General features: G+C 42.2%; 1 protein-coding gene across 1 annotated transcript; it reads left to right on the forward strand.

The window, feature by feature from the left end:
• The first annotated feature begins 302 nt into the window (after nt 1-302).
• col28a1a (collagen, type XXVIII, alpha 1a) lies at nt 303-25,120 on the forward strand. The gene is made up of 36 exons (XM_033974882.2): nt 303-357; nt 1,541-1,685; nt 3,225-3,523; nt 3,777-4,043; nt 4,268-4,288; nt 4,374-4,433; nt 5,078-5,131; nt 5,235-5,279; nt 6,241-6,267; nt 6,383-6,427; nt 6,497-6,541; nt 8,121-8,174; nt 8,265-8,333; nt 8,402-8,470; nt 8,540-8,608; nt 8,691-8,759; nt 8,837-8,905; nt 8,970-9,038; nt 9,101-9,169; nt 9,237-9,308; nt 9,385-9,453; nt 10,900-10,971; nt 12,168-12,236; nt 12,462-12,530; nt 13,902-13,970; nt 14,041-14,109; nt 14,185-14,253; nt 14,338-14,406; nt 14,482-14,550; nt 14,628-14,708; nt 14,795-14,830; nt 14,913-14,949; nt 15,024-15,578; nt 16,178-16,308; nt 16,566-16,770; nt 24,938-25,120. Exons 2-36 carry the CDS (start codon nt 1,568-1,570, stop codon nt 25,108-25,110), a joined length of 3,432 nt encoding a protein of 1,143 aa, XP_033830773.1. The 5' UTR covers nt 303-357; nt 1,541-1,567; the 3' UTR covers nt 25,111-25,120.
• Nucleotides 25,121-26,081: the final 961 nt, after the last annotated feature.

A 26,081-nucleotide genomic window follows, 5' to 3' on the forward strand; every position in this document is an offset into this window, starting at 1 on the left:
TAAAAGCACGACATTGGAACTTATTTTTCATAAAACGTGAGATTATGGTGCTGAAATAAACAACACCTGTGCTATGTTAACGTTGCTAACCTAATCTTAACATTAATATGACGTCTCAGTTTTATCCGAGCACAATTAATATGTTAAATTTAAATATGACCCGAGTTTTATTGTGAAGGGGTTTCCGGAAGCGTGCGTGCGTGCGTCGGGCGGAACACATGAGGCTTGTCACCGGTGAGAGCGCAGTCCAGGCGGAGGCAGGTCGGGCTTTCTCCCGCTTCTGTCTGTCCCGGAGTAGGCACCATCAATGGAGCAGCCGCGGCTCCCCTTCTCATTCATGGATTAGAAAACGGACAGGTAGGACAGGACTGCGTAATACAGTTATTTAAACACGATGCAAATAATTAGGTCTTATAAAATGGTGCACAGACTGATAATGTCGTCTAAAGTTTTATGCTGAGTGGATACTATTTGGTTAAACGCAGAGGTGGGTAGAGTAGCCAAAAAATGTACTCAAGTAAGTTAAGATACTTCAAAATAGTAGAAGTACAAAGTATTGGTCCAAGAAATTACTCAAGAGTGAAAGAGTGGTTTTAATGAGAAAAACGACATTATTTCTAAAATAATGAAACGGAAATGTTCAAATAATTTATTATTGTCAACATAAAGCTTGTCATTTCTAGACTTACTTTGAATCAAGTAAAAGTACTGCTACTTCAGACTAAATATTATTGAAGTAGGAGTAAAAGCATGCTGCTAGAAAAGTACAATTAATTAAAAAATAAATCTCAACTCAAGTACATGTAATGAGTAAATGTAACTGAGTATTAGCCACCTCTGGTTAAATGGGCAACCACTGTAACGTTCATTGCCTTGATTACCTTGCTAAATAGCCTATAGGGGGTTTTGTTAAAACAAAACAAAAAAAAAGTGAAAATCTTGTATTTTCTCTTCCATTTTCAAAAAAAAAATTATATTGCCATTATAACCAGTACCTTGCCCAATATATAGAGTTGTTAAATCATATTATAACCTATTTGAAACAAGTGAATGAAACGTTCTGTGCACAAACTGCTACTGCCCTCTAGTGTTATTTTATAATGCCAACGCATTATACGTGTAAATTATACTGCAATTTGGCCATTTAGAGTCCTAAAAATTAAATGCTGTGTAGATTTAAAAATATGAAATTCTGGTGTTGAGATGGTAGCTAGATCTCTGGAACAGTTGCACGGGTGAACTGTAAGATGGAATATATATATATATATATATATATATTTTTTTTATTTAGCGGGTGGGCGATATGTCAAAAAGCAAAACAAAAACAATATCACAATTTCAATTTTATTGTGGTACATATGAACGTAGTACATTTATATTGCCTCAAAGAGGTAACTACAGGCATCTGCTTCTTTGAATATTCACAGTTTATTGCAACTGGCCAAATCCACCAGTCACTCACTCAGTGCATTGATGACATTTAAGTGAGTAAAGTAGCAAAGTAACAAAGAATGAAGTCAAAATAATATTTGTCTCATAGGTTTATACTGTGGGCTGAAGACTGACCATGGGTTGGCTCCTGCACGGCCTCATTCTACTGACTCTGTCACATTTAGTCCAGTGTGAGCCGAAGAGAAGGAAAGGACCACGGGATGATAACCGTGTGCTGCTACATGATGCCAAAGGTTTGTTTATAGCTTTCATGGATCGCATCATAAGTCCTTATTTAATCAAATCAAATATTTTTATTCTTTAGCATAAGGGATGTTTGATTTTTTTAAATGTTAATTGTTAGGCATACACAGATCCAATAGTGGTATCAGATATCAGAGCCGATACTCAAAATTTGCTGGATTGGATATTGGCTTCCAAATATGGGTTCAGCTGATATTCTAGCGCAGAAAGGCTTATAATGTTTGAATTTATACTCATACAAATAGTTGTGATTAGAGATTAGTTTTATTTTATTTATTTGAGGAAATAAATGCTGTTTTCAGTCTCTGCCCTGGTATCACTTAATATCAGGTACCAGCAGATATAGTATTGGAATCGGTATCAGAGCTGAAAAAGTTGGATTGGTGCATCCCTACTATTCATATTAAAATATTTTTGACATTCTGAGGTTAATAGTGTGCAACAGTGGGCAGACAATCTAGATGTAAATAGATTCAAATATTTACATTTGAATAATACAGTGTGAAAGCACAGTGAGTGGAGGCTTCGCTATGTGGTAACTAATTATAATGTGATTATATTAAATCCAAACATACAACATCATCAGCAAAAATAATGTAAAAGGGAACATATTACCGGTATGTAAAATAAGCTTTTATGAGATGTGTTATGGTTATGGTTCTGGGCCTTAATTAGAACATGCACACACATGCACTTAAGCAATAGGCACTGGGACTTTGGATAGAAAGGTGAAACTGAGACAGTATGCTTACAAACATGTCCCTCACAAAAGGACCAGTCGTAATAATATGAGCAAGTCTTTTTAATTCAGAGTGTAACCAATATGGATGGCACAATACTAAAGGGGCAGATCAAGGGCCTTAGTTGGTCCCTCTCAGTGAACAAAATATAAAATCATGATAATACCATATATAGCCTAAAATAATAATAAAAACCTATAAACACATAATATGTCTTCTTTAACTTCAAAAACTCTAAGGGCAAAATACATGAGGATTTCACTTCTGGAACTAGAAAAACTGTACATTCCTGAGCTCCATATAAAACTTGTATGTATAAATTGAGCTTTAAGCCATATTATAATGCTGTTACCTAATCAAAAACATACCTAGAGTTGTGTCTTTATTATTAGTATGTCTACATCTCCATAGCTGACTATGCTCTCTTACACCGTGTAATATTATGTGGTGGTAGTTTTCAGGTTAACAGCTACCTTTTATCTTTAGTTCAGTAAAGGTCGTCAATTCCAGGACTGAAATCATCCAAATGATTCTAGTGAAGGTGTATGGAGTTTATAAGTGGGGAGCTTCCTGTATTACCACAGGACATTACAAAGTGGAACAGAGTGTTTTCAGTTTGAAGAAAGAACTCTTAAATTTGCAGGGTTGGAAACAACATTATAACATAGATCAGAAAATAGCGTATAATGGGCCCTTTAGTGTTGTCTAATGTTATTGAAACTGTATTTATAATTCATAAACTGGTAATATCGATACCTAACACTACTTTTAAACATGTGTTTTCCCCAGTCCTGGTGTGCCCGCTCGAGGTCCTCTTCATGGTGGACAGCTCAGAGACAGCCAAAGGTCCTCTGTTTGAGCGTCAGAAGGAGTTTGTCTCCAGCCTGAGCTATGGACTGGTCCAGCTCCACTCTGCGGGCTGGAGGATGCGGGTCCGCCTGGCCGTGCTCCAGTACAGCAGCTCAGTGTCTTTGGAGCACAACTTCAGGGACTGGCAGGACATAGACGTGTTCCAGAGCAGGCTTGCCTCCATGAAGTTCATCGGACACGGCTCCTATTCAGCCTATGCTATTGCCAACGCCACCAAGGTATGACGACTCACTATTGTCCAAACTGCTTTTTAAAAAGCAATTAAAAAGGCAATTAAAAATTGTGAAAACGATTCATTCTTTGTCATAACATAAAGTGATCCATAGCTTCTTGTTCCCCACTTTTGGAGGGACTAGTGTCCAATAATCAAAGCTGGGCCTTGGTGCAGAATTATTTTAAACATCCCTGCATAACTGCCGGTAATAAAATGCAAAGCGTTTGTGAGGGTGTAATATATGTCGCATGTGTCAGGTGTTTGTGCGTGAGACGTCCCCCAGCAGTCTGAGGGTGGCAGTACTGATGACTGATGGCACAGACCACCCGCGCAGCCCCAGTGCTGTATCTGCTGCAGCAGAGGCCAAGCAGCACAACATCCGTGTGTTCACTGTCCACCTGTCCTCTCTGCCCCGGGATGGGCCCATGGGCACCAGGCTACGCTCCATCGCTAGTGCCCCCCCACAGCAGCATGTGCTCAGCCTCATGGACAGCCAGCTAGGGGACAGGCTGCTCACAGAAATGGTCAGTTCTATATACTGCTGCTTTAGTAACAGAAAAGGCACTAAAGGTTTAGTGGCACCAAATATGGGATTCCTCATCCTGGACCAAATGTTCTATACCTTCTCACTAACAGTTTATCAACATTTTCACAAAATGCTGTTTTCAAATGTAGTCACAGATGTAGCATTTAGAATGCCCGGTTGCGTTATGCAAACAATGATTATGTCTTGTTTTTTTCTTTTCAGAATTCGATATTAAAAACTGGGGTAAGGCCAGTTATATACACATCTTGCAGTGTATGTATTTCTTGTAATGTATTTCTTGTACTATCTTTATAATGCATATGTTTAGTGTCCACAGCCCAAGTCTTGTCTGTGTGACAGGGGCGAGAGGGGGCATCCTGGAAGCCCAGTAAGTTTTATTATATTCATGCTCACTTCATAATGAATCCTTACCTAGGTTTTAAAGCAGTAGTAGTAGTATTTTTAAAACTTTAAGATATCTCACTTTTCATTAGAAAAACTTTTTTTTTTATGTTTTCAATTTCAAATTATAATTTTCACATTTATGTTTTCCAAACAAACATTCAGATTTCAAAATGTAACTTTATTGAAATATTATACTTGCACTGGAGAGAAATAAAACATCTGTTTATGTTTTTAGACAAAATACTGTATTAACAGTATATGCAATACACAGAAAAAAATACTAGCCAGTGGCTGAATTATGACAAAAAAAACTCAAATTACTTTACAAAGCACATTTGTACAACAGTTGAAAGTAGTATTGCAGTAGTTGATGACAGTTGAAGCCGGCTCAGTGATTGCAGTGCCCTCTGGAACAGGTGCATGTTTCCCACAGTGTAAGTGTAGCATCAGAGTAGCGCACCAAGCCTCTGTAGAACTGTGTGGAGCTGCAGAGGTTGGAGGTCAAAGGTCAGGATTAGGCTATAGTCCTGGTTTGTTCTGCACACTGGTCATAGACAGGTCACTCCCATGCCCCACTAAAGGGGCATGGTTGATCTTGGTCTAATTCTCTGGCGTACTTTGATGCAGGGAAAACCAGGCGAGCCCGGATCAGATGGCCCTCCAGGTCCAAAGGGCTCTCGCGTAAGTCTATTGTTCCCCAAATCCTCTGTTGGTAACACAGTGAATCCATGAACAGTGTGAATAGTGCTTTGATGGGATGTTTGGTCTGGTTGGTTCCACATAGGGGGAGCCCGGTATTAACGGAAGACCTGGAATGGAGGGTCTTGAGGTAAGTACATCTTAATTACAGTATTACCTTTGTTATATATTTGTGTTGAACATTATTAGATTATTATCAGAGAGTGCTATATCTGGATGCTAACAGACAAAATGTGACTAAAAGTATATAAAGGAGGTGTTGCATCTGTGAGCCACTATCAGAGGTGGTTAGAGTAGCCAAAAATTGTATTTAAGGTAAGAGTAACATAACGTCTAGGAATGCACCAATATGATACTGTTATCATATATATGGACCTTTTATTAGATATTAGATATAGGTTACTACCGGTAGTTACTGACTAATGTTGGCCTAGAATGTTTCATATAGTTTGAACTTTTTTCATGTTGATGCTGAAAATGTTCAGTAGCTACTTGCTGGATAAATGACACAATTGTAGTAAGTTAACTATATTTTGATGGAAACAAAATGCTCCCTACAATGGTATGGTAATATTTGGTATGGACAGGTATCAAAAGCTAAAGTATTGATATTGATATGGGAACAAAAAAGCTGTATCAGTGCATTACTTTAAAATAATATTACTCAAGTAGAAATACAAAGTAGTGGTCAAAGACATTACTCAATAAGTAACTTAAAGAGTAACATCTGATTTATAATTTGAAGTGTATGTAATTTACAGGACAAAACATTATGTAATGCACAAAATCTGCTATTTTCAAAGGATAGATACAACAATTAGAAAACTAAGTTACCGGTATTTCATATTATCAACATAAACATTTTGTCACTTGTAGACTTGCTCACAGGGGGGAGTGTAACGAAAACTCAAGTAAGAGTACTGTTACTTCAGTAAAAATATTACACACATAGGAGTTAAAGTATGCTGCTACAAAATTACTCTGAAAAGTAACTAAGTAAATGTAAGTGAGTACTACCCACTTCTGGGTACTACCTAGGTGAAGTTGAGTGAATACATAAATACTATGATTGTATGTGTATGTGTCCTTAGGGTCGGCCAGGCAGCAAAGGAGAAAAGGTATGTATATAATAGTCTTATGTTATGCAGCGTTACTATAGCCAAAGTAAACGCCTGCAGAGCTCTGTTGGACTAGGAGTTTGGATCAGTGCCAGATTAAAATGACTTGTTATAGGGTGAACGAGGCGACTGTGGTGCCCCTGGTAAAAAAGGACAACAGGTGAGACTCAGATGTATGTTTTTATATTAAAGGTTTCATTATAATAACTGTCTATGACTCTGTTTTTAGGGAACAGTTGGAGCGCCAGGTCCTGCAGGCCCTAAAGGAGATAAGGTGAAAATTAAACCTCTCTGATGGTTCTCTATGTGTCAGACGCATACTTTAATAATAATAATAATAATAATAATAATAATAATAATAATAATAATAATAATAATAATAATAATAATTTGAATAAGAATAATGGACTTAAATCTAACACACTGATTGTAAGGGGAGTACATGATCAATACTGCAGAGCTCTGTTATAATTGGTCAGGGGCTGTTTGACTCACAGAGGGACAAAAAGCACCAAGAGAAGGTATAAACATTTAAATATGAATTCAAACTTTTACAGTTTACAGTATTACATTACTGATACAATACTTCCAAATGCACATTAAAAGACGATAAATGTGTTACATGTCTTACAGCTCTGAATGGGCTCATGTTGTCTGTTAAAAACACTAATGAGGCATACCCGCTGTGGTGGGAACCACAATGTCTGTGTCTGTGGGTCATGTCTGGGTGTTGAATCTCTAGATTTGAATTAGTATTAGCGCTCACACGTTCACTGTCCACTTCTCTAGGAGCGGTCAGTGCATCTGACCTTCTGCACATGAGGAATGTGAGCTGTGGATTAGGCCTGATCCTTCTCTGGTGTAGTCCACCACAGCCACTGGAACCACACTGTGTCCCACAGCATTAGGATAGTCCAGGGGCTGCCTATGCATCCAATTTACTATAAACAAGTCATGTCCCCATCAGTCTAACTCAGCTTAGTGCTGATGAGCTGTTGCTGTTCTTATTGTCCTGGTTAATGAGTTGGTTAATGGTAGATGAAACAACAGCCCAAGTGCATATGACAGGTTAATGATTCTCGAATTGTGATTTAATTTGATGGGATAAAACCTGCTGTAAATATAAATTATAGTTTTGCACAGTTTTATAGTTTGACTTTTTCATCAAGTTGAAAAGTTAAAAAATATGTTGACAATTACTGGAAGTAACGAGTTCTAAAACATATTTATGACATCCAAAAGTTCAGCGCAATTTACATGCAAGAAACAAATTTTTTTCTGATATTATAAACATAATTTCAACAAAATAAAGGTGTTTTCTTGTATTGGTATATGTCCAATAATCATTTCTGTGTACATTAGAGGAGTTATGGCCCACAACTTCTTCATTGTACACAGAAATTATTATTTGACACAACCGGTGGCCCAGTGTGCACGACGGTTGCTAGGTACAGTTATGGAATTCCCTAGTATGTCATAATTTCTTATCAAGAAGTAAAATTTTAAAAATGGCCGAAGTGGGGGAAACAATTTACAAATTTAGCTAAATCTTAAATCTAGTTGAAATCTAATGATTTTAACTGTGCTTTAGTAAAATGAATAGTCTAACCTGTCATGAGTACTTTATATTTAACTTCTCTTGCTTGACAGAGATTGTGTTAGTTTAAAAGTGAGTATTTAAATTAGTCAAATGACTTCAGTCCTGCAGGCATGCAGTTTAACAAGCCAATTATCAGCCTTGCCAGCAGAGGGCAGCAGAGACTTTCTAGGCACTATTAAATGTCAGTAAAAATAACATTGCACTTATAGCAAGTAAGAAATTATATATTAATTTATTTATTTGTCTTTTGTAGGGGTCCAAGGGAGCCCCTGGAGACCAGGGCCCAGAGGGGCCAGTAGGATTCAAGGTAATAAAACAAGTATAGTGTTTATTATGTGTTTGTCGCAAAAACTGGTACAGTGTTACAAGTGCACATGTTCTATATCCATCCCTAAAGGGAGAGCGAGGGGTAAGAGGAGTGCCCGGCCCTTCAGGAGACAATGGTGTGGGTTACCCTGGTCCAAAGGTAAGACCCGGCTCTCACAGAAGAGTTCTGTCCTATAAACTGAATGGAGTGATTCCCCTTGTTTTTAGGGTGACAAAGGACACCAGGGCAGAGCGGGGCCGCAGGGTCCAATGGCAATAGGAGAGCCCGGCACTCCTGTGAGTGTACATGTGTATATACAATGCAGTGTAGAAACACACTTCATTAAATGAGTTTGTTCTGTTTAGGGGCCAGCAGGTCCTCCAGGCATGCAAGGATCTCCAGGTTTTCCCGGTGAAGGCCTGCCTGGACCAAAGGTAGGTTGTTGTGTGCTCTATCTATCTCATTTATCCACAGTGTCTACCCCAAACAAGAGTAGTATTATGTGTGTGCTCATAGGGCGACAGGGGCTATGAGGGCCCCAAGGGCATCCGCGGACCTCCTGGAATTGGCTCTAAAGGTGAAAAGGTGAGCTCCTGGCTTTTTATAATATCAACGTAATATTACATTGTGAATGAGTTACAGATCTCTCTTTTAACCACCAGGGAAACAGTGGAGTCCCAGGATTACCAGGTTTGATGGGCTTTCCTGGGGCAGGTATACAGGGAGACAAGGTGAGCCTGTCATGTGCATTTTTTTCCCCAATCATACTGTACATTTACTTAATATTTATTTCAGGGGGACCAAGGACCTATTGGGCCCTCTGGTCCTAGAGGCCCTCCTGGACTTGGCATTATTGGTCCAAAGGTAACATTAGGACTTACTGTTGATTTTTATACTTGAAAGTAGCCTTTGTGCTGTGTTTTTAGGGAGACCAAGGCTTTCCTGGTGAGCCAGGGCCTCAGGGAGAGCGAGGAGTGGGTGAACCTGGGCCAAAGGTGGGTCTTACAGAAGTCACATCTGTGCCAGGCTTACAGGGGTCTACCTGACCACTGTGTCTTTCAGGGAGAAGCAGGGCCAGAGGGGGCAGCTGGGATCCCAGGGATTCCTGGAGAGGACGGAGCAGTTGGAGCCAAGGTCAGTTCCAGTATCTTTGGTGTGTGCTTACAGTTAATTTTTTTAGGACTGATACGATGTGGCTGCTTTCCTGAAGGGAGAGATGGGCGTACCAGGGGCCCGAGGAGCTGAGGGAGCACCTGGAAAAGGAATACCTGGAGAAAAGGTAATCGTAAATCTTATCCTACTAAAGCAATGTTTCTCAGGCTTTTTCAGACCAAGGACCACTTTCTTGTTAAAGGCAATTGGAGGACCTATCATGCAAACATGTGTTTATGTGATTAGGCAACTAAGAACAGCAGGAAAATGACTATAAGGCACTGTTATTGAAATAAAAAATAATAATTTACAAATATTCAAGTAGTGATTTAAGCCTATCAATTCAGCATTTTTATCACACTTCTCCTCGAACAGTCATATGCGTGTGAGGAGCTTCATGTTAACGCACTTAGGAGGGGCTTGACATCGACAAAGTCAACTCTTTCTGCCCAAATTGGCCAACAACAGCACAGAGGGATTTTTATTTAAGGACAGAAACAGAGGTAAGAGAGGTAGGAGACAGCATGGCACTCCTCTTCACTGTCTCCTCTCCCTTTCCTTGACTTGCATGTCCTTGTGCGTCCGTGACTGTCTCCCTGTTTTGTTGAAGATTCCCGTTTGTGCGTGCACTGTGCCACTGCAAGCGTGAGGTCTCCACTGTGTGTGCACCTCAAGCTCTGCCATACAACCCTTCTGTGTGTCCAGACACAGAAGGGTTGACAAAGCTGCCAATGAGAGCCCTGCTGCGGAAAAGTCGCCTGCATTGTTTTTTTTCGTTGTGCGCACGTGTCTTTGAAGGGAAAATTTTCTGTTTGCAGAGACTCACAGTTTGTTTTCACGTATTCGGACTCCTGTACGTATTAAATGGAACATTAAGCGTTACAGTCAAAAGAAAATCGTAAGCTAGGCCTCCGCTATCGATGCGCAGTGAATATATGAATCACGGGGCAGCTAAGTGTCCTGCTCCTTAGTGTGGGACAAATGAAATACATCTGATAAGAGCTAAATTTTGTTTATTTCCATGCTGTATGTTTAGGTTTAATTGAAAGCCAACACATTTGATTAAGTGGAAATTTGAAGAACACTAAAATTAAAATTCATTTTATTTTATAATTTTATCATTGACCAATAGGGGGCACTAACTGGCTTGCAGACCACCAGTGATCTGCAAGCCAGTTTGAGTGACACTGATCTAAAGAATCTAAAGCATCTATGCATACATCTGCAGCCTTTGCAGGGCCTTCTAGGGTCAAAATACAAAATGCATGGAAGAAAAGAGCAAACAAAACATGAATAAGCATAAAATTAGATGTCATTTTTTCTTGAGCATGCACACTGATAGGCCAGTTACACTGGTCATAGAAAGACGCAAAACATATGTACTGTAGGCTGCAAAAACTGGCAAAAACTAGCATCAGGGTTAATAATTTTAGAGTTCCTCTCAGTAAAGTTATACAACAATAGAAAAGTCTGGATTCAGCTCCACGGGATATATTTTTTTCTGACAGAGGATTGGCTGTGGACCTCTTGATTAAAAACTAGAAAAAAATTACTGACATGTGCTTGTTCACAGGGCGATCAGGGGGACCGAGGAGCCAGAGGACTGCCAGGACCCCCCGGGCCAGTGGGACCTGCAGGGGCCAAGGTATGCAACTCTGCCTGTGCTCTACTTCTATGCTTAAACATCTCTTTTCATATCAACGGTCTTAGGTATAACTGCTTATGTAATTTTTTGGCCAAATTGACTTTTTTGTACAACTGTACTCTCCAGACCCTGCTGCTTTTGTGGGTGTCATTGGCTCCATTTTTGACCAATCAGAAAAAATTTTATAGCCAAGAAATCAATTTGATGATTTGGGCACCATAGAAACGCACTTGAGACACCATAAGAACTGTGTCTCTTCTGTCGCAAAGTAAAATATTAGATTTTATCTTCAGTTTGTTTGATAAAGTTAGTTCATGCTACTTTAATCTTCTGTGGTAAACACAAATAGATTTAGTCTATTATTTGAATAATGACTTTGTTTCATATTTTTGGTCAAATCTGTATTTTAAAATATAGGGAACCAATGCAAAAGCAAGGGACATCATGATTATGACTTTCACAATAAACTCTGATTAAAGATGTCTCTCTATGTCTATTGTAAGTATTTTCTAATTATAAATATCTGATATAAATTTTATCCATACTTCAAAAATAATAAGCATATATGTGATTTTTTTTTTAATTTAACATCTATGAAAATAAAAAAATGACAAATTGACAACTTTGATTTTTTTTTTTAATCAGTCTTATACAGATTTGCTAATCTATTGTACAGTGTACATAATCTAACTAGTTTATAAATCAGTAATGGTATAAAAACAACATTTACTAAACTGAAATTTGATTTGGGCACATGACTAGTTTACACGCCTGTTGATTTAATATGAAGTAAACTCTGTTACAGTCAGCAACGGCTCGTCACCAGTGAAACAGAACAATATTAAAATGAATTGTTTCTGTTTAGAAAAGTGAGGGAAATAGTTTTTGGAATGTTTAATCTCACTATTTGGGCTGTACAGAAGTTTGGTTTTCAATGAGAATAAATGAACCTAAGAGTAAAATGTCATGGCCAATTCAGAGCACAAACCACCTAAGTTATTTAGTTCTATTATACAATATTACTGTTTTTTTTTAAGTATACATAATTGTTACTCTAATGGAGCTTGCCATCACAATTGAGACAAAAATGATTCAACTATTATATAAAAAAGTATGTATAAAAACACACTTGGAAAATGGCCTAAGCTGTATGATGTTTTTCATTGGGATGCTCAGTGGTAGATTATTTTTTTTAGGGAGAACCTGGGAGCCAGGGGATGGTGGGACTATCTGGGGCTCCGGGCCGTGGGGTCCCAGGACCAAAGGTAAGTGCTGTTTCAATGGATTTTTACACTGTAGGAGCAAAAAAGACAAACATCTTTTTACCCTTCTTTTCCAAGGCAAACTGCTTACTGTTTAATTATTATGCCATTCTCTGATCTATGTTATAATGTCGTTTCCTCATTAAAACATACCTGGATACCTTTAAAAACTTTTAAGCCCTCTATATCTTATTGCATGTGTAGATTGTTACTGTCTTGTCCACACAGGGAGACCCAGGAACAGTGGGACCAGCAGGACCTGTCGGAGAGCCTGGAGTTGGAATCATGGGACCAAAGGTAGAAGGACAATGTGCCAAATACCAGTGTAGTAGGAAGCAGCAACAGCATGTCATACAGTCACCTGAGTACCAAAGATTTTGAATATTATTGATACTTTACAGCTGATGTCATCAACATTCTATGGGGGTATGATGCTAACTGCAGGCACTGCTCTATCTGAAGTTCTGTTACTCAAATTAGACTTTATTCTGAGTTTTGTTTTAAAACAATCTGAACATAAAGAACTGACTTAGCTGGAACCACATCAGGTGAGATGACTTGTGCTATTAAACAAGTCCCTCTCAAATAACATTACAGTCACAAGCTAGCTAGCTTTAGCTCATAGTTTTTCAGTTAGTCATTCTAACCTTTTTTGTTGAACATCAAACTCCTAAACAGGGCTATGAGTATTTGTATTGATTACAGGCTCCTGAAAATATGTTGCTTAAATCCATTTTATATTTTTTCAAACTTTTTTTGTAGTGTTTGCTAATGTGTTCTCTTACCATGGTAACTGCATAAACATTCCACCACAGACGTACATGTAGAACACCTCCAGCATGATGTCACTGCAAAGTATCAATGTCCCTATTTTTTCTGGTTGTGCACTCCATCAATTGTGGAGTGCACAACCAGAAAAAAACATAGGGAGACATTGTCAATTTGGATAATTGAATGAATGTTATTGCATAATACAGATTTTATCATCTCAGTGCTCTGGGGGGTATTTGCTCTGTAGCTGCCTTTTGTGGTTCTTATGTTTTTTCTAACTTTTGGTAGTAGCAGCTGCCTTTGCACTCACTATCACACCATGGGGCACTACAGGCACCACAGTTTATTGTTTCTGCTCCAGGGCAGGGTCATTACAGTCAGGAACCTTTTGGTGATGTGACACAGGATTGGCCTTTAAACATGTTTTATTTGTCATTTATATATGTTTCAGCTTTGAGAGTATTGCTTTACAGCGCTCTGTAGTTTTACCATGCTACCCAGCTGCTGCATTTAAAGACACATTTAAAGACCCTTTATCTTCAGTTCACACACATACTCGTAGTAAGTTATCTTCTTTCTTTAAACTCTAATCCTGGACATTATGATTTTCTACGATCTGAAAAGGCTGATCTGGTTAGCCTTGGCTGCAGCATAAGTCTGCTCAGCTCAGTACTGGACAGGCAACCTCCCTATCTTCACTATGTTCCTGTTACAGTAACTGTGAGAGCACAAACATTGGTGGCTGGCTGTTCATTTGATTAAAAGGATCTGGGTGATTTCAAGAACTCCGTTCCTCACTGTTATGGAGTGAATAATTAGATTCTGTGTGTTTCATTGACACAAGTGAAACAGTCCATGTTCCTGACAGTTAAGCTTGTAAACTAAACTGTGTTTCAGGGAAACAAAGGCAGCCCTGGGCCTATGGGGCTTACTGGTGAGAAGGGTGAAGGTCTGCCTGGAGCGCCGGTAAGAACAACTTCAGCACACCACCACTCACTTCTGTACTAAGGCTAATGATAAAACTTTTCTGTGCTAGGGGCTCCCTGGCCTACCTGGCGTACAAGGAGACATGGGCCCAGAGGGGAGAGGGCTGCCTGGATCTAAGGTTGCCTATACTAAGTCCTGACATTTGAGCAGATAACAGAAAGTGACATTTATTTGGATGTAATTCACCTTTCAGGGGGACAGAGGGTTACCAGGGGTTCCGGGGCCAATTGGTCCACCTGGGATTGGTCTTTTTGGACCAAAGGTCAGTCTGTGCATGGTTATTTTTCTAAAGCTTTTCAAATATGCTAATTATAAATATGTGAACATGCTATTGCTCTATATCCAGGGCTCCCCTGGGCAGCCCGGGCCTCCAGGGGTGCCTGGGCCTCCAGGAGAAGGGATCCAGGGCCCTAAGGTAATGTCAGACTGGTACAAAGCTTTTCATTCCACTGTTGCTGCCCTTTATGTGTCTTACCATCTTTATCATTAGGGGGAGCCAGGTTTTCAGGGGCCAGTGGGTCCACGGGGCCAACCAGGGGATGGACTTCCAGGAGAGAAGGTACAGTAGTGTGAGCAGACACATTTCACAGACACATTTTTCTTTGCCTGTGGTAACAAAATGTCTGTTTCGCACAGGGGGACAGAGGTGTTTCTGGAGAGCGGGGAAAGAAAGGAGACAAGGGAGACCATGGAGAGCCTGGATCTTCTGGAGCAATGGTGACTTGTCCTTTCATTACATATGTGACTGGCACTTTTCATGAGATTTCTTTAATCTGTGTTTAAAACAAGGTTCCTTTCAACAGGGCAGAGCAGGGCAAAAGGGAGAGCCAGGACTGTCAGTGAGTAAAAAACACATTCTCCTCATCATTTCATCCCTTTTGTTTTCTGTTTTTCTTTTCTGATTGTGTCATTTCTGAACAGACAGAAGAGGTTATGCAGATAATAAGAGAGATATGTGGTAATGATGCTTTCTCTTAGAGTTGATTCTGATAATGTAAGCAGACATATGAGGTTGTCTTTTGTTTGTTTAAGGCTGTGGTGTGCGGTGTAGAGAGTACCCCCTGGAGCTGGTGTTTATCATTGACAGCTCTGAAAGTGTAGGTCCAGAGAACTTTGAGCTGGTCAAAGACTTTATGGTGTCCCTCATGGAGCGCCTGAGCATCAGCAGACAGGGCGCCCATGTGGGCCTGCTGCTCTACAGCCACATCAACATGGTGATCAAGAGTCTGCAGCAGCAGGCTGACCAGGAGCATCTCAGAGCGCTGGTTCGCAGGATGCCTTACCTAGGAGAGGGCACATTCACGGGCAGTGCCATTCATGGAGCCACCCGACTGTTTGAAGAGGCGCGACCCGGTGTCAGGAGGGTGGCTGTGCTGCTGACTGACGGACAGGCTGACCCCAGGGACGCCATGCAGTTTGAGGAGACGGCCACACGAGCACACGAGGCGGGAATAGAGATATTTGTGATTGGGATGCTGAACCACACAGATCCCCTGTATGCAGAGTTTGAGGCTGAGATGAGCACCATTGCTTCAGAGCCAGCCCACCAGCACATCTATCTGATTGATGACTACAGGACTCTGCCCAGTAAGGCCCACAGTACTGACACACAGGCCCACAGGCACATACACCACAGGAGCTCTCCAATGGCAAATCACCAAATCACCCCGAATACATATGAAGATGAGTGCGCTCTGGTCATGTGGGTTCATGGGGGTGTGGGGTGTTTCAGTGGCCCATATGGAGTGCACTGGGGCTGGAACAGTCTGAGACTGTCATTCCAGCCTGTATAAAGCCTGTTTGATCAAATAGACTACATGCTCTATCAAACTCCTCATAAATGTTATTGGATCACGTAGTCACATTTTTATAAGAAATTATTTCAGAAAATATATCACTTACAGTCATTGGGGAATTAGATTTTTTGGTTGCATAATAATTTGCTCCAGGTGCTCTTCTTCCATTTACAGTTGAGAACAATTTTGTGAATTCTGAAATGTTGGTCTTAAGTACAAATTTGTAAAGGCAAAATGTTGATGTTACTGAGGCCCAATGTTTGTGATGTGACTGAGGTGCTGCTGCTTAAGTTACTGATGTCTCCACAAGGCTTGAATATTATTTCAGTATATGAAATGTAATGTGCAAATGATTTATCTGGTCTCATTGCTTGCCTTGTGTTTCTATAGCACTAGAGACCAAATTACTGAACCGGATCTGTGAAAATAGAGTGGCTTTCCTACCAGACAGCATCTTCTCATCATTGCCTCCACAAACTCCAGCCCCCACAGAGAGGTCACCTGAGGACAAGAATATACCAGTGAGTTTGGAAGTCCTGACAGGATTTCAAGTGCTGCAAATTAAAAATCAAGTTACAACTTTAGAAGAAGAAAATCCCATTTTATACTTAAAAATAAAGTTTATTTTCTGAAACATCTATAAATTATTATTGTGTTATTATTGTAAATTATTGTGAAATGTATATATAGAACTCATCAGCTTTCATTTCAAATCTTACTCAATTTTGTCTAAATTGATGTGATTTTCCAACCTTGAACTTTATGTTCACTCCCTCAGGTTGAACTACCTACAAAGGCGGTGACCCAGAGTCCTAAAGAGGATCAGCGCCCGCCCACCCCATCCCTCACAGATCCAGGAGGGGGTAGGCAGAGGCCGCGCCAGGACGTCACCTTAGCCCCCAGCACAGAGCAGGGTGGGACAGAGAGCACACTAGCCCCTGTGAGAGAACCAGTCCCTCCAGCCATTGTGACCTCTCTGCCAGGTAATCACATGCTCCTCCATGGTAGGTGCTGCACCTGCCTCACCTCTCTGCCAGGTAATCGCAGGCTGTTAGCATCTTAGTGAACAAGTGAAGCATATAACAGACGCTCTTGCGTGAACAGACAGCCCGCGCCAAACACAGTGTCACACCTCCCAAACCTCCCACATGGGTACATAGGAAAACATAACTTAACAATCTCCCCTTTTTTCTTTTTAGAAAAGTGCTGTAAAAATAAAGCATGTAACCATTACTTCAAGAACAAATAAACAACAGACATAAAGCATTGCAAAGTTCATTTAGATTTTTTGTTTGCAAACGCCTTCACTGAGGGCCTTCAGAAGACCAAGTGCAGAAGCCCCCTTTTTGGTCAAGCAGTTAACCAACTGCTCTTTGGTGGCCGACCACACAATCTGCTGAATAGTCCCAGTGTGTACGAGCTGATCGCAAGGCACAGTCTTTTCTCTGTGACAGATTTTGTAGATTTAACTGCATCCAGAAGAGAATGATTGTCTGTTACGCAAACAATGGGCACAGCTTTAGATGAGTAGTCCTTAGTGGTTTCTGAATAAAGTGTAGCTAGAAAGATGGCACTATCAATCCCATCTGCAAGTGCAAAAGTCCATCCATCCATCCATTTTCTTCCGCTTATCCGGGGCTTATTGCGGGGGCTGCAGTCTAAGCAGGGACTCCCAGACTTCCCTCACCCCAGACACGTCCTCCAGCTCCTCCGGTGGGACCCCAAGGTGTTCCCAGGCCTGCCGAGAGACTTAGTCCCTCCAGCGTGTCCTGGGTCTTCCCCGGGGCCTCCTCCCGGAAGGACATGCCCAAAACACCTCCCTAGGGAGGTGTCCAGGAGGCATCCTGAGCAGATGCCCGAGCCACCTCAGCTGACTCCTCTCGATGTGTAGGAGCAACGGCTCTACTCCAAGCTCCTCCTGTGTGACTGAGCTCCTCACCCTATCCCTAAGGGTGCGGCCAGCCACCCTACGGAGGAAACCCATTTCGCCCACTTGTATCCGCGACCTTGTCCTTTTGGTCATTACCCAGAGCTCATGACCATAGGTGAGAGTGGGAACGTAGATTGACCAGTAAATCGAGAGCTTTGCCTTTGGACTCAGCTCCTTCTTTACCACAACGGACCGAGACAGCGACCGCATCACTGCAGACGCTGCACCGATCCGCCTGTCAATCTCATGCTCCATCCTTCCCTCACTCGTGAACAAGACCCCTGAGATACTTGAACTCCTCCACTTGCCAAGTGCCAAAATCTCTCCTGCTAATGTACTCCGCACGACTCACCGGATGCACTTGGACTGCCAGGAAAATTTTCCATTTTCACCCATGAGCATGATGAAATGTCCACCCTGTGTGCCTCCATCTGCCAGGTTTCCCATGGAGGAGTCACTGTACACCACCAGTTTGAGGGAGCTGTTCTCTCCCAGGTACTGAAACCTCAACATGGCATCGTCTGACTTGACTTTTCTAATAAGTTTGTTTGCACAGTGCAGAGTCAGAATAGTAGCATGTTTGGTGTTAGATGCCAAGATTGATATGTCACACATAATGTCTGGTCCAGTCTGCCTTGCTACCCACAGTATTTGTCCAGTCTTTGACTTAAGCATGTCCATTTCATTGGCTGTCAAAGCTAGTTCACGCTGTGTTGCCCTGGTGGGGTCTATAGGAATAGCCTGCAGATGCTGAACGTATGATCTTTGTTGTGCCTGTATCTCACCCTCCACCGAATTAACTTCCATTCCAATGTAGCTGAAGTTATTGTGCTCTTCCCGTCCTACCTGAAAGGCAGCTTTTAACTGCGGGATGACAGTTGTGAAGAATACACCGATCCCCCCCCCCCAAATAAAATCATCCACGTGAATCGCAAAGATTCCTTTCACTGTGCCACGCTGATCGAGCTAGTAAAACACTGCTGGGTCCAACTTTGACACTTGAGCTCCCAACTGCTGCATGGTATCTCTGACTCTGTGATACCAGTACAAAGAAGCATCTGTTAGACCATAAACATACTTCTTTAACTTCCAGACTCTTCCTTTGCTCTGTGCTTCCTGGAGTTCAGCTGCCATTTGTTTTGACTTACAACCGCTGTAATCATTTTTCAAGGATTCTGTAGCACATGTAGGTGAGTCTTTTGGTAAATCTTGTGTGTTTAGCTCTTCAAAGCCTCTTGCCACTAGTCTAGCTTTTGGCACAACCCCTACAGCTGTTTCTTTAAGTGTGCACACCCACCTTGTTGCGACACATTTCTGACCTTCTTCTTTGACGTCTTAAAATACATAATTTTTCTTCCAGTTTGTGAGTTCTGTGTATTTGGCAGACACGAAGACATTGTCATGGACAACAAAAACATCTCTATTGTTGTAAGCACACTCCTTACTTTCTGAGGGTACCACTTGAACACTGTCCATTACTCCAAGGTTGACTGATCTTGATGTGCCTGCTATTTCCTGAGGCTGGCTAAATTGCAAGTTGTACTATCCATCCATCCATCCATCCATTTTCTTCCGCTTATCCGGGGCCGGGTCGCGGGGGCAGCAGTCTAAGCAGGGACTCCCAGACTTCCCTCACCCCGGACACGTCCTCCAGCTCCTCCGGTGGGACCCCAAGGCGTTCCCAGGCCAGCCGAGAGACATAGTCCCTCCAGCGTGTCCTGGCCTCCTCCCGGTGGGACATGCCCAGAACACCTCCCTAGGGAGGCGTCCAGGAGGCATCCTGAGCAGATGCCCGAGCCACCTCAGCTGGTTCCTCTCAACGTGTAGGAGCAGCGGCTCTACTCCGAGCTCCTCCCGTGTGGACCGAGCTCCTCACCCTATCCCTAAGGGTGCGCTCCGGCCACTCTGCGGAGGAAACCCATTTCAGCCGCTTGTATCCGTGATCTTGTCCTTTCGGTCATTACCCAAAGCTCATGACCATAGGTGAGGGTAGGAACGTAGATTGACCGGTAAGTCGAGAGCTTCGCCTTCCGGCTCAGCTCCTTCTTTACCACAACGGACCGATACAGCGACCGCATCACTGCAGACGCTGCACCGATCCGCCTGTCAATCTCACGCTCCATCCTTCCCTCACTCGTGAACAAGACCCCGAGATACTTGAACTCCTCCACTTGGGGCAGAGACTCACCACCCACCCGGAGAGAGCAAACCACCTTTTTCCGGTCGAGAACCATGGCCTCGGATTTGGAGGAGCTGATTCTCATCCCAGCCGCTTCACACTCGGCTGCAAACCGCCCCAGTGCCTGCTGCAGGTCCTGGCTCGAAGAAGCCATCAGGACAACATCATCTGCAAACAGCAGAGATGAAATCCTGTGGTTCCCAAACCAGGCCCCCTCCGGCCCCTGGCTGCGCCTAGAAATTCTGTCCATAAATATAATGAACAGAACCGGTGACAAAGGGCAGCCCTGGCGGAGTCCAACATGCACTGGGAACAGGTCTGACTTACTGCCGGCAAGTTGTACTAGTCTTTATGTTTTCCCTTAGCCTTCCCTGCTCAGCTAAGGACTTTTCCAGTACAGCTTTGACCACTTTCATTGTCTATATATGCAATCACCTGGCCATCTTTTAATTGAAGGCTTTCATAGGAAGAAGGGGCTTGTGGTGTTTGAGACTGCCCATGACTGGTTCGTGTAGTTAGCTCTGCTGCATCAGGGGTTCATTGGTCTCAGCATTAAGTGGCTCAGGGTCTTGTGTCGCATCTTTATCACTTTCAGTGTCAGAAAGACCTGCTGCTGGTGGTGCTATAGGGTTTTCAGTAGTTTTCATTTCTGATTTTGTATCGCCTGCCTTAGTTTGAGTTTCATGCACCTTTCTTAATCTAGACTGATGTACCCGTACATAAGATCCTCCATGTCTAACAAATACAACAGCTCCGTCTTGTCCTATCATCACCCCTGGACCTTTCCACTCATTATAGTCCACCCTCTTGTAGTAGACTCAGTAGACATACCTGTCAACTGGCCGTAGTTGTTTCCAAATGACTCTCCTAAGTCTTTCGGAGCATTCTGCCTCTGTGATTGCCTTTCTCATAGCATGTAGCATCGCGATGTGTTGAGCTACTCAAGAGCTCACACTGGTATTTGTCAGTAAGCATGGAGGGCAAGTTTGGATTCTGACCAAACACTAGTTGGTAGGGGCTGTGCCCGTGTAGATTATGCATAGAGTTCTTTGCCATTAGTGCCCAATCTAGTGCTGTTCTCCAATCACAATTCTTGTCCTTTTTAACTTTGAGCAATATTTCAGTGAGAGTTTGATTATGCCTTTCCAGAAGCCCATTGCTCCATGAGCTGTAAGCTGCAGTTGTTTTCATTTCAATATTAAACTTTTCGGCCATGTCCTTTATTTCTTCATTATTGAATTCACCACCGTTGTCACTAAGCAGTCTGCACGGGGGACCATGAACACTGATCCAACAGTGAATAAACTGTTTCACAATCTCTTTGGGGTTCTTGGATGTGACAATACTTCCTGCACTGAAGCGGGTAAAGTGGTCAATCGCATGCAAATGCCACACATTATTATCGAGCTTATGCAAGTCAACAGCCACTGTTTCATTATAGGTTGTGGCCATTGGCAGACCAGCTATTGGCATATGTTTTGGCTTAGTGTAACTGGTACATGTTTCACAGTTTTTTACAATGTTCTTGAGAAAAGTGCTGCTTTCTTTGTCGTGAGCCCCTGAACAGGTGAGGTCAACCTGTCAACTGTGTACTCATGTTTTCTTTAACAATGAGAATCTCCTCCTCTTCACTTCTTGTCTCCTTTTTATCCTGACTGCTCTTGTCTCTCAAGGTCACACAGTAATGTCCAGAAAATCTCAGTTCAAGTTTAACAGGTTGTTTGAACATTGTCACTTTGTCATGTTCAATGTCTAACACTGCACTTGCCCTTTTTAGTGAAGCCATGCTTAGCAACAATGGTATGTTTGCAGGGACAACCTCTGTTTCTACTTTGCATTTGGTCTGACCTATTTCTGCTGGTAAGGTAACTTTTCTTGTGGAATGAACAACTTTACCATCACCAAATCTGAATGGTCTTGCACTGATTTCACCTACTATTTTGTGTAACTCACTTTTTGGCAGTCCACTTGTGTAATCTTCCAGCCATTTTTCTCCACACATTGTTCTTGTGCAGGCTGTGTGGATTACTGCTGTGTCATCTGAAAACAAAGTGATGTTGCACTCCTCATATTAATCCATGTTTATCAATGGGGGTTTGTGCCTTGCGCCACCTTTTGGCCTTGTGGACTGTTTGTTTTACTGTCTCTTTTACTTGTATATCTATTTATCTTTTCAGAATCTGAATCCTTTTATTGCCATCGTTTGTGAACACAGTTCACAAACTAGGAACTTACTTCAGTAATAAAGTGCAACATAAAACACACTGAATAAATACAAATATAAATAAGGACATGCACAAAGTTAAAAAAAGATATGCTTAAAAAATCAAATAAAATACTTAAAGGTAGAAAATATATACAACAGCAGCATCAGAACAACAGTGCAAACATGACTTATTAAAGTGACCGGTGTTATAAAGTGTCCAGCTTTGTGCAATTATTATAAAGTGTTCATGAGACAAATGGCAGAGGGGAAGAAACTGTTCTTATGACGAGAGGTTCTGGTCCCAATGGACCGTAGCCTCCTGGCAGAGGGAAGTGGCTCCAATAGTCCATGTCCAGGGTGAGAAGTGTCAGCTGCTATATGGCCTGCTCGCCCCCGAGTCCTGGAGACGTACAGGTCCTGTAGAGATGGAAGGCTGCAGCCAATCACCTTCTCAGCAGAGCACACAAGTCTCTGTCTGTCCCTGGCAGTGGCCCCAGCGAACCACACAGTGATGGAGGAGGTGAGGATGGACTCCATGATGGCCGTGTAAAACTGCACCATCATCTGGACCGGCAGCTTGCGTTTCCTCAGCTGCCACAGGTAGAACATCCTGTGTTGGGCTTTCTTGATGAGGGAGCTGATGGTCGGCTCCCACTTGAGATCCTGGGTGATGCAGGTGCCCAGGAAGTGGAAAGAGTCCACAGTGGTGATGGGGGAGTCCTTCAGGGTGAGGGGAGGCAGGGGAGCTGTGACTTTCCTGAAGTCCACAATCATCTCCACTGTCTTCTGGGCGTTAAGCTCCAGGTTGTTGCTGCTGCACCAGGACAACAGCTGGTCCACCTCCCTCCTGTAGGCAGACTCATCGCCGTCCGAGATGAGTCCGATGAGGGTGGTGTCATCCGCAAACATAACCAGTTTGACGGAGTCGTGGCTGGAGGTGCAGCAGTTGGTGTACAGGGAGAAGAGCAGGGGAGAAAGTACACAGCCCTGTGGAGATCCTGTGCTGATAGTCCGAGTGTCCGAGACATTCTTCCCCAGCCGCACGCGCAGTCTCCTGTCTGTTAGGAAGTCATTGATCCACCTGCAGGTAGAGTCAGGCACGTTGAGTTGAGCAAGCTTGTCCTGGAGCAGAGCAGGTAGGATGGTGTTGAACGCAGAGCTGAAGTTCACAAACAGGATCCTGGCGTAGGTTCCCGGGAAGTCCAGATGCTGGAGGATGAAGTGAAGGGCCAGGTTAATGGCGTCGTCTACAGACCGATTGGCTCTGTAGGCAAACTGCAGAGGGTCCAGGAGGGGGGAGGTGAAGGACTTGAGGTGGTGCAGGACCAGGCGCTTTATATTGAGTCCGGCCGTATCTAGTAGTTTGAAGGCTAGCACGGCATCTGGAAGCTCCATTCTGAATTTGTGCATCCTGTTGTACCGGTGTTCAAACTTGACAATATACTCCACCATGGACACAGTGCTCTCTCTGGTGACGCAATCAAACTCCATGTAAGCCTCATTTTGGCGATCTTTTTCTTCTTTTAAGAACACGGAGTCTAATTTTTCCAAGAGAGCGGTCATACCGGTGTCAGAATTCAAAACATCAGCGGGAATCTCCAGCGCACTTTCCCTCGCCCATCCTCTTAGCGATAAGGTAACTGTTAGCGCTTGCTTCTTTTTGTCCAGATCGGTCACTAATCTCCAGATTTCAATTTCATTTTTCCAAGTTTCATAAGACGTCTTCTCATCAAATGGCGGCGGAATCTTGTAAACACCAGCAGTAGCCATCCTCTGCTACCAATGTTGATCCAATAAAAAGATGTTTTTTGTAATAACTTTTTCTCACATACCCTTAGTGAACAAGTGAAGCATATAACAGACGCTCTCGCGTGAACCGACAGCCCGCGCCAAACACAGTGCCACACGTCCCAAACCTCCCACATGGGTACATAGGAAAACATAACTTAACAGACAGGTGCTGCACCTGCCTCAGCTCTCTGCCAAGCTAAACTAAATATAAACATTGCTAACATCATGCCTTTCCTGTAAGACAGTTTTAGTGAGTCACACTTCTCTGTGCACAAGTTAACAGTAACTTTATTGTCCAATCAAACAATTAAAAAATGATTATAAGGATGTAGGGCCTATTGACACTGAAAAATATTTTGGGCGTAGCCTTTTGACAGAGCCTTATTGAGCCTGAGAGAAATTCCAGAAACACAACAGCAATTCTCAGTCCCCTTTGTGTCTCAGTCAATGGTCTCAGTGAGGTGTAACAGGAGAACTGGTCAGGTAGGGGTCAGCAGACTGTCTGTCAGTTTGAGGAGAGAAACAGCCCTCTGGACAAAAGTGTCCCTCTGTGTCACAGCCAGTGTCCAGAGAAAGCCAGGTGAACACAACAGGAAAGCCTTTTCTAAGCTTTACTCTCACTCAGCTCTGTTGATAAAATATCAAATATCTATAGCTAGCTCCTTAAGCAGCTCCTTAGCTAGCCTCTTGCATGGTCTCCATGAAAACAGGAAAAACAAACAGCTTATTTCACACCGTCCAACAGTCTCTTACCTGTGTCCTTTGAATTGCATATACTGCAATTCTTAGTTGGTTAAAATCCCATAATATGATGGTAAAAACTGAGCTAAAAAAAAACGGTTTCAAAAAATGCTCAGTGTGTCAGCCAGGTAGCCACACAAGCAACCAACCACCTTAAAATATTTTTTGCTAAAAGTACTGTTAGTTGAATGAAGAAGCTGCAGTTTTAACCCGTGTTTGCTCAGTTTCAAACTTTATTCAACGCAGTTTTAATATATATTCCATATGTTTAAAGTGATAACTATGTTGACTATTGCTTTTCAGATGCAGGCTGTGGACAGTCTCTGGACCCAGGCCCCTGTAGGCAGTACGTGGTGCGCTGGTACTATGACCCTGAGGCTAACTCATGTGCTCAGTTCTGGTTTGGTGGCTGCCAAGGAAACGCAAACAACTTTGAGTCCGAATCTTGGTGCAGGAAATCCTGTGTGTCTACGTAACAGTGTTTGTAGAGAGATAGTAAGTACTGAACATCAGCGTCAGACACTGTGTTTGCTCTGTGTCATTTAGTCATTTAGTTAAAACTGTAACATGTAGGACATATAATAAGATCATACTGCCATGGTAAATGAACAAACAGGATACAAGGCTTTAAATATCTGACACACTGCATGAACTCTTTCTTGATTTTTTAGACACAATTTATGTGAAAGCCCTCATTTGCTTTTACATTTGTTTGTTTTTTTAACCCTTTTCTTGCAGTTGGAAGCAGTATTCTTGTTTGTCCTGACTGTTGCTGCTGAGATTATTGAGTTTAATCAGCATGGATGAATTCAGGTGATACAAATAATATAATGGTACAACTACTGTTACACAAATCTTGAAGATGTTTACTTTATAAATGCATATATTTAAAAATGCAAATGTCCAAAGAAAAAGAAAAGAGTAAAAGTGAAAAGTGTAAAAAAGAAAAGAGAAGAAAAGGTAAGAGAGGCAAAGTCAGACAAATTTTTACAGAGGGCAGGATTGGGTAACCTGTAGTTTTGGTGATCACACTGTTACCTTAAGTGCTTTCAGAGAGACATTCACATTACATGTCAGTTTCACCTATGTTTGAGTCACTAACTCACTGAAAAAGTCAGGAATATGTCTGAAAGATACCCCTGCAGTGTGAATATGAGTGTCTGCAGTTAGGGCTGGGACAAGACTCTGTTTTCACGAGATGAAACATGACATTAGGGATTTTAATTGTGAGGTTTAGCTCACAATTTTGGCATCACCATTTTTGGTTAATATTTTTGCTGTCATGCTGCACTACTACAACTATAGCTTCTAATTAAATTTAACTCTCCATCACTTAACCCTTTTTAGCCCAATCCAAATGTACCCACATGGTTAAAACAATCTTGTCCCTTCCCCACCTGCTGTATATGGCTTACTGTTACATAGGATACATACACTACTACACAAT

Source organism: Periophthalmus magnuspinnatus, chromosome 11 (assembly GCF_009829125.3).
Source record: "Periophthalmus magnuspinnatus isolate fPerMag1 chromosome 11, fPerMag1.2.pri, whole genome shotgun sequence".
NCBI classification, from domain to species: domain Eukaryota; kingdom Metazoa; phylum Chordata; class Actinopteri; order Gobiiformes; family Gobiidae; genus Periophthalmus; species Periophthalmus magnuspinnatus.

Coding starts and splice junctions, on each gene's coding strand:
- col28a1a (XM_033974882.2), top strand. CDS start 1,568: ATGGGTTGGCTCCTGCACGGCCTCATTCTACTGACTCTGTCACATTTA. Junction 8,760..8,836: donor TTGGCTCTAAAGGTGAAAAG/GTGAGCTCCTGG, acceptor TTTAACCACCAG/GGAAACAGTGGAGTCCCAGG. Junction 14,551..14,627: donor ATGGACTTCCAGGAGAGAAG/GTACAGTAGTGT, acceptor TGTTTCGCACAG/GGGGACAGAGGTGTTTCTGG.